The 15,556-nt window shown below is 34.3% G+C and overlaps 1 protein-coding gene and 1 long non-coding RNA gene across 2 annotated transcripts; one reads left to right on the forward strand and one right to left on the reverse strand.

Moving 5' to 3' along the window:
* Positions 1-5,463: 5,463 nt before the first annotated feature.
* Positions 5,464-8,376, forward strand: LOC139481944 (uncharacterized). The gene is made up of 2 exons (XR_011654727.1): positions 5,464-5,517; positions 7,939-8,376. It is a non-coding gene; the product is annotated as an uncharacterized lncRNA (long non-coding RNA).
* Positions 8,377-8,378: 2 nt separating this feature from the next.
* LOC139481943 (uncharacterized) lies at positions 8,379-14,144 on the reverse strand. Its single transcript, XM_071265522.1, has 3 exons — positions 9,776-14,144; positions 9,145-9,282; positions 8,379-8,787 (listed from the first exon to the last, which is right to left on the reverse strand). Exons 1-3 carry the CDS (start codon positions 13,948-13,950, stop codon positions 8,616-8,618), a joined length of 4,485 nt encoding a protein of 1,494 aa, XP_071121623.1. The 5' UTR covers positions 13,951-14,144; the 3' UTR covers positions 8,379-8,615.
* Between the last annotated feature and the right edge of the window lie 1,412 nt (positions 14,145-15,556).

Consider the following 15,556-nt stretch of genomic DNA (forward strand, 5'->3'; position numbering starts at 1 on the left):
CTTGGACCCTATATTAAACACACGAGACGGAAACTTGATTGATTGATTGATTGATTGATTGATTGATTGATTGATTGGTTGGTTGGTTGGTTGGTTGGTTGGTTGGTTGGTTGGTTAAACACGTTGGATAGGGCCAATTGAAACAGCGAAAAAGAAACAAAGAAGATCTTGGACCCTATATTAAACACACGAGACGAGACGGAAACATGATTGATTGATCATGATTGATTGATTGATTGATTGATTGATTGATTGATTGATTGATTGATTGATTGATTGATTGATTGGTTGGTTGGTTGGTTGGTTGGTTGGTTGGTTGGTTGGTTGGTTAAACACGTTTGAAAGGGTCAATTGAAACAGCGAAAAAGAAACAAAGAAGATCTTGAACCCTATATTAAACACATGAGACGGAAACATGATTGATTGGTTGATTAATCATGATCATGATTGGTTGATTGATCATGATCATGATTTGTTGATTGATCATTATTGATTGATCATGATTGGTTGGTTGGCAAACACACATAAAATTCTTCAAGTCGTGCCCCAAATCACATATGTACATGACCTTGACCTTTGACCTTGTGACCTTTGTCAAGGTCATTGCTTCACAATGTCATTGCAAAAGACCCTATGGGTCAAGGACCTTTTGTTTAAGAGTTTTGCCTAATAATGGCTTTTTATAAACCATCAATGGGGGTTATGTCCCTTACATAATGGTAAAACTAATACAGTCATAATGTAACAAAGTTGCCCCTTGAAGTACTGAACATTTTTCACTGCTTAAATTTTCTGTATCTATAACCATTCAAGAATTATAGGGAAATCAAAGACATATGAAAATCTAAAATATGACCTTGACCTTTGACCTTGACCTAATTTTCTAAGTTAGGACCCAGGGGACTCAAATAAAAACATTCCAGGGTTATACGGTTAACGGTTAATGAGTTAAAAAAACATACCGACAAATTTATTCCGTAAAGGTACATAACTCCTATAAAATTTCTTCGAATCGCTTCGATCCAAATTAGCCAAAAATTCCTGAGGATGTAACGAACAATTTGTAAAAAGAATTTTGTCGCTTTCTTATTTTGTTACGAAGGAGATGCACACACATGACAAACAGTGAATAGGGAGATAACTCTTACAAAGAAAATGGTTCGGCTTAGCAGGGTGAAATTTAAAAGCGCATAAACTATGCGATACAATATGAAAAAAATCTAAGCGACATATTGCGAAACAAACATTTATCGCAAGAACAAAATTTGGCGGAAAAAAAAAAAAAATAATAATAATTAAAAACCAATTGTTCAGAGAACAATTGAAAGTCTTTCCACACCAAAGAAATTTGGATAAGAAGATAGTTTCTTCATACTGATGAGATAAATAATGGTTTAATTATATTTTTGAGTGATAAAAGGGAGATAATATGCTACTTCCGGTGTCATATGATAGCTTATTTCACACTGATTCCAAAAATATATAGTTTCTATATACTATTGTATGTAGAAGGGGAAATAATTGGCCACTTCCGGTTTGTTGGAAGTCATGTTTCGTCTCCAGTAATCAGTGTATGTATCTATATGACAAAATATATTGATTCTGGGTACTTTGAGATGAAAAAATTGCAAAAAAGGCTACTTCCGGTTTTCTCAAGGTCACTTCCGGTTGTCATTTTTCAAGGTCATTTGTCACCTAACCTTTTGTACAAGGTCAAATGCCTTTATAATGAACTTAGTTGAAGTCATAATCAAATAACCTCATATCAAGACATTTCAGGGGCAACAACTCCTATAAGATGCCATTAAATTGTATAAGACTAAATGTAGCATATCTTCATTACAATAAAGCTGACATTTTGCACTTGTTCTTTAGTATGTATCTTTCAAAGTGTCGGAGAAAATACAAAAAGAAGCAAAAGTCACAATTGAGAACTTGACCTTGACCTTTGACCTTGACCTAATTTTCTAAGTTAGGACCCAGGGGACTCAAATAAAAACATTCCAGGGTTATACGGTTAACGGTTTAGGAGTTTAAAAAACATACCGACAAATTTATTCCGTAAAGGTAGATAACTCCTATAAAATTTCATCAAATCGCTTCGATTCAAATACGCCAAAAATTACTGAGGATGTAACGAACAGTTTGTAAAAAGAATTTTGTCGCTTTCTTATTTTGTTACGAAGGAGATGCACACAGAGGATAAACAGTGAAAAGGGAGATAACTCTTACATAGAAAATGGTTCGCCTTAGCAGGGTGAAATTTAAAAGCGCATAAACTATACGATACCATATGAGAAATATCTAAGCGACATATTGCGAAACAAACATTTTGCGCAAGAACAAAATTTGGCGGAAGAAAAAAAAAAAAAAAATAATAATAATAATAATAATAATCAGAACAAAAACAATAAGTCTTTCCACAGAAAAGTGGAAAGACTTAATAATAATCAGAACAAATACAATAGGCTTTCCACAGAAAAGTGGAAAGACCTAATAATAATAATAATAGTAATAATAGTAATAATAATAATAATAATAATAATAATAATAATAATAATAATAATAATAATAAATAATAATAATAATAATTATAATATAGGGTTTTTGCATTAATATTGGTGGATATTGCCCGAGCAGTATATCATATTGCACGAGTTTACGAGTGCAATATGATATACTGCGAGGGCAATATCCACTAATATTAATGCAATAACCCTTTTATTATATAGTAATAAATATTTAACACACAAAATTTCTGTTTTATCCAGTCAAAATACAAGTTTTTAAAGAAAAATATATCTTATTGCACTAATGCGAATAAATGTTATTTGCACTAGTGCAATAATATTTTCATTTTTTTTTTAAGTTATAATTTTTTCTAAAACTTTTACTAAGAGTAAATTTGATCATTGTGATGAGACTCGTAACAGTCATTTTTTCCTGTTGACGGATGACAGACAGACAATGGACACCAATACATTGAATAAGAAATTAACTTAGTAACAGAATACACTCAATACAGATGGACAAGTGGCGACAATATGGAAAACAGACAGCCTGACAATTGACGACAATAAACTGAACCAGATTTTTTCTGACCGGATAACAGTTAGTATATTTTGCCGATTTCCAATATTAAAGAAGGTGGTATTGTGCAAGTATATTTCCTGTGTTGTCAGCTCAGGATTTATATTTTTTTGTGTTAAATTTAGTGAGTTGGTGATGCCTTTGTGACATATTGTCCCATATCTGTTGTTTTTCATATTGGTAGCATTCCTATAAAAGAATGAAAGATTGTGCAAATATATTCTTTTTCTTATATTTATTTTTTTCAACGATTATTCAGCAGCCTCAATGAAAATGTTAGTTAGTTTAACTGAGGTTTCATTTATGTCTATTTTGGAAGTAAAATGCCCTTTAATCTGATATTTTTGCAATTACAGATGGAGAAGTTAGAGCCTCCTGAAACACTGTAGCTGAGTTCTCTGACCACATGTATCGAGAAGGCATAGTATGCAAATCATGATCAACACAATCATCTCTTAAATTAGCACTAAATTGGGCTGACATTTCCCATTCAATTTTACAATGACAATCAGATAATGTAGGTACAAATTCAGCAACTCTAAAATACAGAATATAATCAAGGGCACTCTCCGACACAATAGAATAGTCTACAACACTTGCTCCATTGGGAGTATAACAGGTATAATTACCATTTAAATCACCAAGTGTACGCCCATTTAAAATTCTGAGCTGATGAGAAATACAAAATTTACATAAATCTTTCCCTCTACAATCAAGCTTATTGTCTCTGTTTTTACGCAACATAATATTTTTATCCAAGGGATATGAATTGTATAAAGGAAGAAAATCTATTTCATCTTGTATAATTAAATCAGGGTGTGATCCAGCTCTGGCATTAAAATCACCACAAAGAAGTATATCGGCATCTTTACAAAATAATGTGATATCATTTTCTAGACATTCAAAAGTTCTATGTCTCCTTTCTTTGTGTAAGTGGATGTCACAGGTGGGTAATAAATAACACAAATATATAGGTCTCTGTGAAAGCCAAAGAATTTTTTTTCTAATTTAACCCATTGATAATCAGTGTTAGAATTTTTCAAAATTTTCACATGATCTTTTATGTGAGGTTTTCTCAAAATGGCTATTCCACCATAATATCTATTGTTAGCCTTAGTGATAGGTCTACATACAGGATAGTAGTTAAAAGGGCCCACATTCTTTATATTGCTATTATAACCAACATGGGTTTCTACAAGGAATGCTAGGTCATATTTTGAAATTGAGTCTATAAAGGTTTTATCCTGGGGTTTATCAATGTCACCAGAAAAGAGCCCCCCCCCCCCCCCCCCCAACATTCCAAGTACACATTTTCAATGTTGAAAATAACATAGTCATGTCTTAGTCTGTAAAAAAAATGTATAACAAATAAGACAAAATATTATACAGAAAACAAACTTTTAAGAAGTTGTCTGCTACTATAAAACTTATATACTAATATTACTTAAAATAATCACCAGTAGTCTTTAGAGTACAAAAGTATTGGTATTGATAAACCAAGAAGAGTCAATGTTCAGTTAAAGAGGAGTAACTCCAGTATATTAATGAGTCTAAAGTTAAAAGTGCTTCCTTTTTACTTTCTTATTTTTTTTTAAACTAAAAAAAATCTTCCTCTTGAAATAACTTTTCAAATCAGATAAATTGGTAGAATTTCTTCGTTTTAGAAAAAATAATATGTACTTCATGCAGTACTTGTAAACTGGCAAAATCTTAAAAAAGAAAAATTAGAGCAATTAACAAACTAACAATTTTTGTCCAATATTTTTTGTATACAATAATTTTCTTTTATAAATCGTAAAAATTAAGGTTATTTATGGGGTGCTGTTCCCATCAAGCCACGGCCACGTCCACGTCCTACTTGTCTACTGTTTGTATTGCGACTTCTGGATCTGCTTCTGTGACGCGGTATTGTTAAATTCAGGGTTGAATGTATTGCATGTTTCAGGTTGTTTGCCAGTATTGAGGTTCCTTTGTCGTTCAGGTGATATTTGTCCTCGGACAATAGTGTCATCATGGTATTTCCTCCTGAAAGCATGTTTGTGTGTTCTACAACAGTAACATGGTGACAATTTGATATTTTTTGTTTGATCAAGGCATTGATGATCACACCATTAGTATGGTGGTTTATATCGTCAGCTCTAGGTGTAGCTAGTGATATCAGACATTTACTTTCAGTCCATTTTTGTCCGATAAGGTGCACTAGTTGCATTAATTTGTCAACACATGTTGTAGGTTCATGTTTTCTTAGGTCATTTGTAAGAATATGCAAGATCACTAGATTTGGTTGTTCTTCGTATTGTGTGATATAAGTAGTTGCCTCGTCTATGGTGTATTGAATTGATGAACAGGATCTACAACGTACGTCACGAGTCACGTGATATTTGTAAGTTTCAAGCCGCCATTTTTGCAATTTCGAAGTGAACAAAGGTAAGAAATCTATGATTAATTTGCCATGAAAGCATGTATAGGTAAAAATATATTGACGAGCACATAGCAGGGGTCAATTCTGATATGGTTTAGCATTACATTTTCATGTTTAACGTCCTTACTTTACAAACACTCTCAAAAACTGTGAGCGGATCATGCATTGTCTCAGTCTGCACCATGGCACAGTGTAAACACAATGTAGAACATTCTTTTATTTCCTCAGTAACAGAATGATAAATGATAGTATAGACCATATAGATCAACAGGAACATTAAGCAAAAGCAAGTACACCTACTCTCCTGTAAAATGGTTTCACGGCTTTTATTGATACAGGTTCTGAGAAGTAATGAAAACAGGAAAAATCGGGGTTCTGGTTCGTTCCAATACAGCTGTGATTGTATAAATTTAATATCAATAGCAACATTATTAATTCCTGTAATATGCTCTAACCATTTGCGGAACCCGGCCCCCCTTTTGTATGAAAAAATTGGTGGATTATATATTAAAGGAAATCACTAAAGCATGACGAGACCCCGCGCCCCCCCCCCCCTCCCCCCTCAACTAGGTCAGTCAGTCTCCTTAATAATCCGCCACAGAACCTAGGGAGAGTTCCTGGTGTTGGAACCCCTTTTTTGGACGATCAATGCATTTGAATGGGGACATATACTAAAAAGTTGGAACCACCTTTTCTTTTAAATAGTTGGATCTGTCCCTGTACTGATAACTTTGTATCATTCACAGATCTTCACATCCAATGTTGTTCGACAAATAAATAAATATAATATAAAAGTAAACGTAAAATAATGATATATATAGTTCACCAATTTCGTGCATTTCATGTGGTATAGCGAATACTTTTCTCCTTCGTCCTACCATTTCTCCACCCCCTTTCCCTGTCACTCGTTTCTTCAGCAATGATTGTTTGGAGATTGGTTCAAACTCATTTTTCTGTGAAACCAAGTTGCAAAAAAACTGTCAAAAACCAGCGGGTAAATTTACCTGAGGCAGAGGGCATTCAATTCATTGATCGAAAATAACATGACAACGCCACGGCTGAAACGAAAAAGACAAACTGGCAAAATAATATTTCAGTACACAAAACAGCATAGAAAACTAAAGACCAAGTAACAAGCCTCCTCTCAATTCTTTTCCATGCCCCCAGCTCTATCTCTGTCCACCTTTTTCATGTTTATTTTAATTTTTTTTTATTTACCAAATTTATGCTAACGGTCACATTTAAAAAAATATATGCTAACGGTCACATTAAAATAAAAAACTGCTAACGGACACACATATTGCATGTTAGTAATCTATTTTCTATAAAATGCGATTACTTTAATTTAAAATCATATGCTTCTTTTTGTAAATTCATTGAGGTGTCAAAGCGTTGACCGCAGTACATTTTGTATGAAGCGCACGGTCAATTCTTTTACAATCCTATGAAATTACATAAAGACGCATTCAATACTTATTATTACAATTTTCGCTATGATCATAAAAAAAACCGATTATTACCAAGGTTTTCTTATATATACCTGTGCACTTTATTGTAGAAGCTCATGTTAATGAATGATTTCAGAATGACGAGAGATATCTGTTAGCCAATCATTCTATCGTATTGTAATGAATAAAGGCAACAGTAGTATACCGCTGTTTAAAACTCGTAAATCTATTGACAAAAAAAATCGAGGTAACAATCTAAAACTGATGGAAACGCATTAAATATAAGAGGGGAACAACGACACAACATTAAAATGTAACACACACAGAAACGGAATAAGCATAAGCCAAAATCCGATGGGCATAACGAATATAACATGAAAGCCAAATACGTGAATTTGGGAAAGAAAATTCCCATGACACGTCTTATAGTAATGCAAATTCACACTGAAATATAAGAGAAAACGATGCAACGGAAACACAACGTTAAAAAGTAAAACACACAGAAACGAACTATGATATAACAATGGCCATTTTCCTGACTTGGTACAGGACAATTTGAAAAAAAAATGGTGGGTTAAACCTGGTTTAGATGAAACATTCTTCTTATGTAATTATTAGACAATGCTACTCTGTAAAGTGTATTTTGACCGTCAAACCACCGATTTACGCCGTCGGCTCTTTAGATAATGAATTGCTATAAGACAGCAACCGTTGTACTTCAAGCAGGTCGGGGGAATGTTTTTATTCTGAATAAGAATTTTTTACAATGTTATGGATTATTATTTTTTTCTTACTTAAAACTACGAGGGTGTAAGGAAATATGGATTTGTTTTCTCTTTTGCTTGCAAATAATAATGTTTTCACATAACATTGGGGATCATAATATTTTGGAGTAGAATAAGTTTGATGCTCATGATTGAAGGGTTTCATTGCAATGGTTAATCTGTCACTTCTTTAACAATAATAATTTATATTTAGATGCCAGTGTTTGTTTGTTCGGTCTGTGGAGACAGATTGAAGACAAGATCAGGATTGTCACAACATGAAGCCCGACACAGACACACAGGGAGATACAAGTGTTTGGAATGTGGGTTTCATTCCTTTAGTCCCGCCAATCACCAGAGGCATTTAAAAACACACAATGGGAAAAGAGGATTTCAATGTGACAATTGTAGTAAACTGTTTTTCTCCGAGAAGGATTTGAAGCGCCACAATGAAAGGGAGGAAGGTAAATCACTGAAACACAAATGTGATAAGTGCGGAAGTTCGTTTGAAGATTCAACCAGCCTTAAAGATCACATGAATTCACACAGTGGAGATAAACCCTACAGATGTACCGTGTGTAACAAGAGTTTTGGTTACCGGTCGAGCCTGAGTAGACATCTTAAAAATCATTAAAATAAATAATTTTGACTGCATTGTGTTCACATGGTTTTTTTATGGCATGAAAACTGAGTAATTTAATATTTAAATACATATACATAAGTAGCTAACTTAAAGGTAAAATGTCAAAAGAGGTATTCATCGAGGAAGTAATCCTTACATAATTTAAAATACTATATGTATATACAAAGGAAAATCATGGTAAACACTAGAACACTTGAATGATTAATTTTCTAAGGTTCAATCATGTTGTTTGCTTCATTCAGCTTAATTTACTCTATTCCAATTTTTTTGGTCATAAGCATTTTCCCCTCGTTCCTTCTAGCCGTTTCCCACCGGACGCCCAGTGTTCCTTTTAGTATTGCATTTCTGTCCCTATCAATTTCTCCTTCCTTCTTTTTTCCCTTCACTCTTGTTCTTGCTTTTTCATCGAAAAAATGGTTCCTGAAATGTAAAAAATAATAAATTTACGTATTTCAGAATTCCTAATCGATTCTTGTTGTCACTTTCTGATATGAGTAAGCTAATATATGTTACAAATTAGTTTTTTCATTCATTATTTTGTATTCATTTATCTGGACAAATAACATCTCAGTTCTGACCGGAAGTGGATAGGACAGCATGTTATAAAAAAACTTGTATTGAAATCGGAAGCCTTGTACATATGGACGATTTATATCTATATGGTCTCCGATTATACTGAGAGATGTATGAATACCGCCATGTATCAATGTGTATTTAAAAAAACATCAAGAGCGGTTGTATTTCTCCGATTTTATCTATAAACTCAAGAAAACTTACTTTGGAATAATAGAGGTTATCATATTAAGGTCAGAAGAAATGCTGTTTCCACAGTAAACCATTTCTGGAATTGAGTTACTTGACCATTTCTCGACAGGGTTGTACACAGTGGAGACCGAAGTTCTATAAGCAAAACACCTGTAGGAAAAGGAAAATTGTAAAATAATGTTTGACATGGATTAGTAGTACAAAATACTGTATTGTATTATCAACAGTAAGAAGACACTATTCCAACAGTAAGACACAATTCAATACGATTTTGTTGTTCACTGTTTTTGTATTTGTATGTGAAGATCACATTTCCAGAATAAAGGACGAAAACTATGTTTATTGCAACTTGGCCCTCGATTAATCATATAATTGTGGTTTAATTAAGACGTATATGATATAAACTAGATAGCAACTTTTTAGTCATTGTCGTTTTTGAAAACGCTCATGAAAATTTTAGTTTAGAGAATATAAGAGCCTTTTTTCTATATTGGAATTACGTAAAATACATCATAAAGACAAAATCTGACAAGCTATCACGAAGGTGGACTGGGACAAATTTTCCATGTAAAAATCAACATTCAAAATTTGATATCTACACGGTTTCAGATTAACACAGAAGAAATTAATAGGCTGCACTTACCGCTCAGGATCTAATCTGGTTTGCATTTGATCTATGCTGCTCTCGATGAATTGTGAGAATTCTGTTGTAGTAACTGTTCCTTGGCCCCTTTTATCTTGGTTAGATAGTTCAGAAAAGAAGGTTTCTCCCATCATGCTGCTAAATGATCTGACGTTGTAGGTACCGCCTTTGCAAATTGCATACAATAGTGCCTTTGCGTCTATATTAGCAACAATAGCCTCCCACAGCTGAATAGGCCATCCTTTAATATACATTGTCGGTGTTGGAAATGTATTCCAGTTTATATGACGAAGAAGACGTGTCCTTAATGGTGTTCTCATTTTCATTCTGTCAAGAGCAGATATTCCAGGGTCGTCCTCTGCATTCCACCACCTTCGTATGTCATGGCAAAGTAATGCCGCGTCGACATCTCCATTTTCTAGCATTGTGTTTTCAACAGCTTCACTGAAGTTAGTAATCGCCATACTGACGGACATTGGGTCAATTATATCTTCAATCATTACTGTTGACAAAAGTGTTTTTCTACCTTTTGCTACTTTAAGCCAAGGACCGTTTGAAATATTGTCAAGACCCCCTTTGCAGCATTTACGTCTAGCTCTTGTCAATAGATGAGTTGAATCGATGCATTTTACTTCAATCTGTTGTCGAGAATTGCTATAATCTGGTTGGTAAAACCAGTAGTCGGGTTCAATTTCGTGACATTTTACATTATTAGAAATCGTGGATGTTTTTTCCCATTTTGCAAGTTCATCAATCCAGTGGTATTCGGAGTGAGCAATATTCAAAACTCTTTTAGGGACTTTTGTCTGCAATACCTTTATACATATTTCTGCAAGTTTCTGGACAATCTTTGTCTGGTTTCTTCTGCCAGTAGTTTTCCATTGTACACTTCTTGAATCATACCCAAATATTGTGCATAAATTCTCGAATTTTACTTGTTTCTTATCCGATTCTTTGAGTTTCAAATTTATTACAATAGCTTTAGATTTAATATGTCTATTTATAAATCGGATCAACACTTTAAGGTCTACATCTCGCAAGAGTTTCATTTTTCCACTTGAGGACAAATTATCTTTCAAAAAGTTAATGTCTCTGTCGTCCCAAAGTCCTTTCACATTGGTATGCGAATCTGCCTGTAACATTTTTAAAAGAGTATTTAACTCCAGATCCACAAGCGCAACTGTTTGCCCAAGTTCGACTGGATTGCCTAAACCTATTTCACTAGTAACAATTTCCTCTGGTTGTGCTAACGTTTCGTCTGATATATAGTGTAATTCGTTAGTCCATGCCTCATTGTCAATAGGACAGGTTGCAATTTCTGCAACTGCCTCGTCATCCAGAGTAACATGTTTTAAAACATCATTCATGCTTCCAGGTCTACTGTCCTCGTCAGATGATTCGTTAAACGGATCAGTAGAAAGTACACTTTCTGGTATGACTTCTTCCAGCGATACTGTCTCTGCTGATCCTTCCTCTGCATTAGGCTTACTAGTTTTCTTCACTACGAGTTTTTCACTGTCAAATCCTGAGGACGTAGATGGTAGCCTCTCTTTACTATTTGTTGCAACTATCCCATTTTCTTTCCTCCAAGTAGGAGATTTATTTAGTCCGCTAAATTCTTTTATAATATCTGCTTTAGAAGTTTTCTCTGAAGATTTCCATACATCTCTGTGAAGTTGTAGTCTTGTCAAGGGCTCATCTGCAACACTTCTGAAGGCAATGGTGTGCCACTGGCCATCAAAAGCAATTGATGGAACATGCAGTCCCTGTTCTTTACATTCATCCAAGACCCTCTCTGCTATGCTTCTCATAACCTTTGATGTAAGACTGTATCCTTTTGGAAACCAGCATATAGGCGCCCATTTCAATTGATTCTTAGACCAGTTCCTATTTAAATCAAATAATAAGAAAACAACAGCCTCAGATGCTTTTTCTCGCCTCAACTCGTATGATTCTTTCACTATATCAAGGATTCGTTTGTGCAGAATATTAAGAGATTTTGGATTTGTTTCCGTAACTGTTGAGTTGGTGTCACATGGAATACTTTGCGTAAGGTTATTTTGATCAATTACTACTGTTGACTGAAATTCGCCTAGAAATGAACATCCTGCTACTCCTTCCTTTATATCTGTCCTTAAATTTGGTAGTTCTTCTGGTAGTCTGGTTGGTCTCTTTGGTTTTATGGTACCATATAACTTCTCAGCTACAGCTAAAGCTTTGAAAAACACGACATCATTGCGGTTTACTTCAAAGACCGTTGTGACATTCTGAGTCCAGCTTACGAAGAGTAAGGTTTCAGCATCGATTGCATACATTGTCGCAAGGCATTGTAGGTAGTATCTGTCTGGTATGCAACGATGGACTTCTCTGACTGGACATTTAAACTCTATTCCTACCCTTCCTTTTAAATCAGGTGATTTTCCAATTGTTCCATCTGGAGAGACAACCATAAACCCATCAAAAAGTTTCAAGCAACCTTCTTCATAGAATTCCATATCCGGAAATAGGGACGGCAGGATTTTACCTACAAGTGTTGACATTGCATTTATTTCGTTATCTGTGCCATGCTGCATTGCCGCAATTGTAAATTGATTTCTCGGTGCCTCTTTCAAATTGCATATCACATTGTCAAAATGATCCCTCATGCTGCTCAAATTCTCTAGCCCTATGGCTTTATACAATGTACTTCCTGTTACTTTTGCCTGTTTTCTTATACTGAACCATTCTTCACTTCTCTGTTTTATCTTTCTGGTATCATTATTTGTGTCTTTGTTGTCAGTCAGCAAGTTGCAATTCATTTGTTGGTCTATGGCTATGTTTCTTCCGGAAATAAAAAGATTCTCAGTGGTATTCAGATGTGCTAGATGACAGCAGATTTCATTTATCAACTCAAAATGTACATACAAATAACGATCTATGTCATACAAATAAGCATTAATGGCGCTTATTACGTAAACGAATTTACCGCTGCGCCATTCCGATCCACCACGATCAATGAATTTTGACTTGGCATACTCTTTTTTAACTTTGATTTTCCTAATTATATCAGCAGTTGTAGATAAAACTTCTAAAAAAACTCGAAGTTCCTTAATGACATCACTCTTTATATCCACTGGTATGCACTTCATCGATGCTTCATCTTCAAATCTCTTTAGGATGTTGATGTTAGTTTCAAGAGCATTAACTAATTGACACAAGTCGTCTTTTCGCTGTTGCAATGTTGATCCATCTTCAAAACCGAGTAAGTCAACATCTCCTGCATCAGTGGTCAAGCCTTGTTTGATTTTTTTCCCGTCAAACGAAATGCACAAACTCTGGTCTTTCATTGATAGGGATACTTTCTGCATAACGTCGATAAAGATGCCAGGTAGTCTTTTCCCAGAGCAATCATTGTAATGTGTATATTCACGTAGAACATCAATGGATGGAACGGCAAAATTGATGTCAGAGTTGGATGGATCACAATATCCTGGTGGTGATTCACCGTATAACACGTCTGTAGTGTTCTTGTACCCACTCATAAAGCGAACAAATTTCCCTCCAAAAAGGCGCATGCCAAGCTTCCAAAACTGTTTTGTCTGTTTTAGGTATCTCATCCCAGATGTGTTTTCTAAATTAAACCATCTTACAACTTCAGTCAACAGCAAAAAGGCAATGTTGTCAAGTGGAAATTTTTTATTGCTGATTAATTGAAAGAATTGCAGCAAAGTATCTTCAAGTCCTCCTTTACGAAGTTCTTCAACAACTTTTGGAGTTAGATCAATTATTGATCTTACTAAATGGTCGTCATTGCTTTCACATAAACTGTCAGATTCCGGTTCAATTGTATCATTTTCAGTATCTTCGTTTACATCTAAGTCTTCTGTAAGATAGCTCCCTAATTCATTATTGGATGTATCACAATCATTTGCCCAGAATTCATCATCTAATGGAATATTTGGGGATGGTGTGGAAAATTTTAATTTTTTACAAAATGGTGACCTGGTTGGAGTTGATCGCGATGATGGATGTAAAGATTTGATTTTTGGTGTAGATCCGATTTCTCTCTCTTTTTCCACTGTGTCGGTGCTTTTCACAATTATATGGCTTTTTTCGATGCCTTTCTTTTTGTCTGTCAATTTTCGTCGTCGTCTTCTTGACCTTTGTTTCTCCAATCGGGATTTTTTTCTGCTCATCCTTTACACATCTGAAAGATTGATAATGTAAATTATGATTAGATATATTGGCCGGGTATTGTCTTAACTTGCTTTAGAGTCATCATACATTTAAATTTGGTCGATATAACTTTACAACAATGTGACCGTTAGCATATTCTTTTCAAAGATGTGACCGTTAGCATATTTCATTCAGAGATGTGACCGTTAGCATATTTTATTCAAAAGATGTGACCGTTAGCATATTTTATTTAAAAAAAAAATAGCTGTCTAATCGCTATTTCAGTTAAATGTGTATTTGGTTACTTGTCTAAATCATCTTGTTTTTATTCATGAGATGCTATGCTAGCCTTTTGCACATTTATATCTTTAAAAAAAATAAATATCAGATGCATGGTTGTACATATCCAAATATTTCGTTTACTTGCAGCATTAAGGATTGAAACCTCTCGTCTTGCAAACTATTATATTTGTTTAAATCGGTTGAATGTCAAAACTGATTCTACACATACAAATACAGAGACAGATAGAGAGGAACCGGAGGCCGGTGATTTTTTACGTTCGCTTTTCAACAAGTTAATAAATGCCATGAAATATTATCGAAGACGCTATATTCTCGCCTCGTGTTACTCTATGTTATCATTTATCTTTCTACAACGTACAAAAGAAAGAACATTCTGCAAATATCAATGTTGTGTTTACACTTTGCAGACGGTACATGATCCGCTCACGGTTTTTGAGAGTGTTTGTAAAGTAAGGACGTTTAACATGAAAAAGTAATGCTAAACCATATCAGAATTGACCCCTGCTATGTGCTCGTCAATATATTTTTACCTATACATGCTTTCATGGCAAATTAATCATAGATTTCTTACCTTTGTTCACTTCGAAATTGCAAAAATGGCGGCTTGAAACTTACAAATATCACGTGACTCGTGACGTACGTTGTAGATCCTGTGATTTGTGTATTTTGACTGCATTAGTTACTTTATCTTCTTTTATTCCTTTAGTGTTTGAGGTACCAATCAGAAGAACTTTTGGGACATATTCTCGTTCAAGGTATGAGGTATCTGCCTTCTGTAAGGTAAATATGTCCTGTGTTTTTACTTGAGTTGTCTGTTGTGGATCAAGTAATGTAAGTAGTTGTGATTTGAGGTTAAGATTATGTTCAAAAAGATTATCCAACTTGTCGCTTAAACTTCTGTTGCTTGTACTGAATTTTTCAATCTCCTCATCCTTTTTGTCCAGTTTGTCCATCAAAACATGGGTTTCATTTCTTGATGACTGTAATGCAGTATTAAGGTCCTCTGTTGACTCCTTAAGAGTGTCCTTAAGTTTTTGGTTACTAATAAAATGATTATTCCATTTTCTCTGTCGTTGACTTGAAGAAAATTTTCGAATTTTGAGGTCTGTACAGGACAACCTTCAAAAATCCATCAAGACATATACATTTTTTTTCTTTACTAGTCACTATAACTTTAAAATCCATGTTCACTGTGTAAATGTGAACTAACTAATGACAAATGTAAGTTAAATGTATTTACGTAATGATTACTTCTCATTAAGATTACAGGTAGTTGACTATAGGTAAAAAACGCAAATGTCCGGTCAATTTAATACAGGTGAA

The sequence above is a fragment of the Mytilus edulis genome, chromosome 7, assembly GCF_963676685.1.
Source record: "Mytilus edulis chromosome 7, xbMytEdul2.2, whole genome shotgun sequence".
NCBI lineage: Eukaryota > Metazoa > Mollusca > Bivalvia > Mytilida > Mytilidae > Mytilus > Mytilus edulis.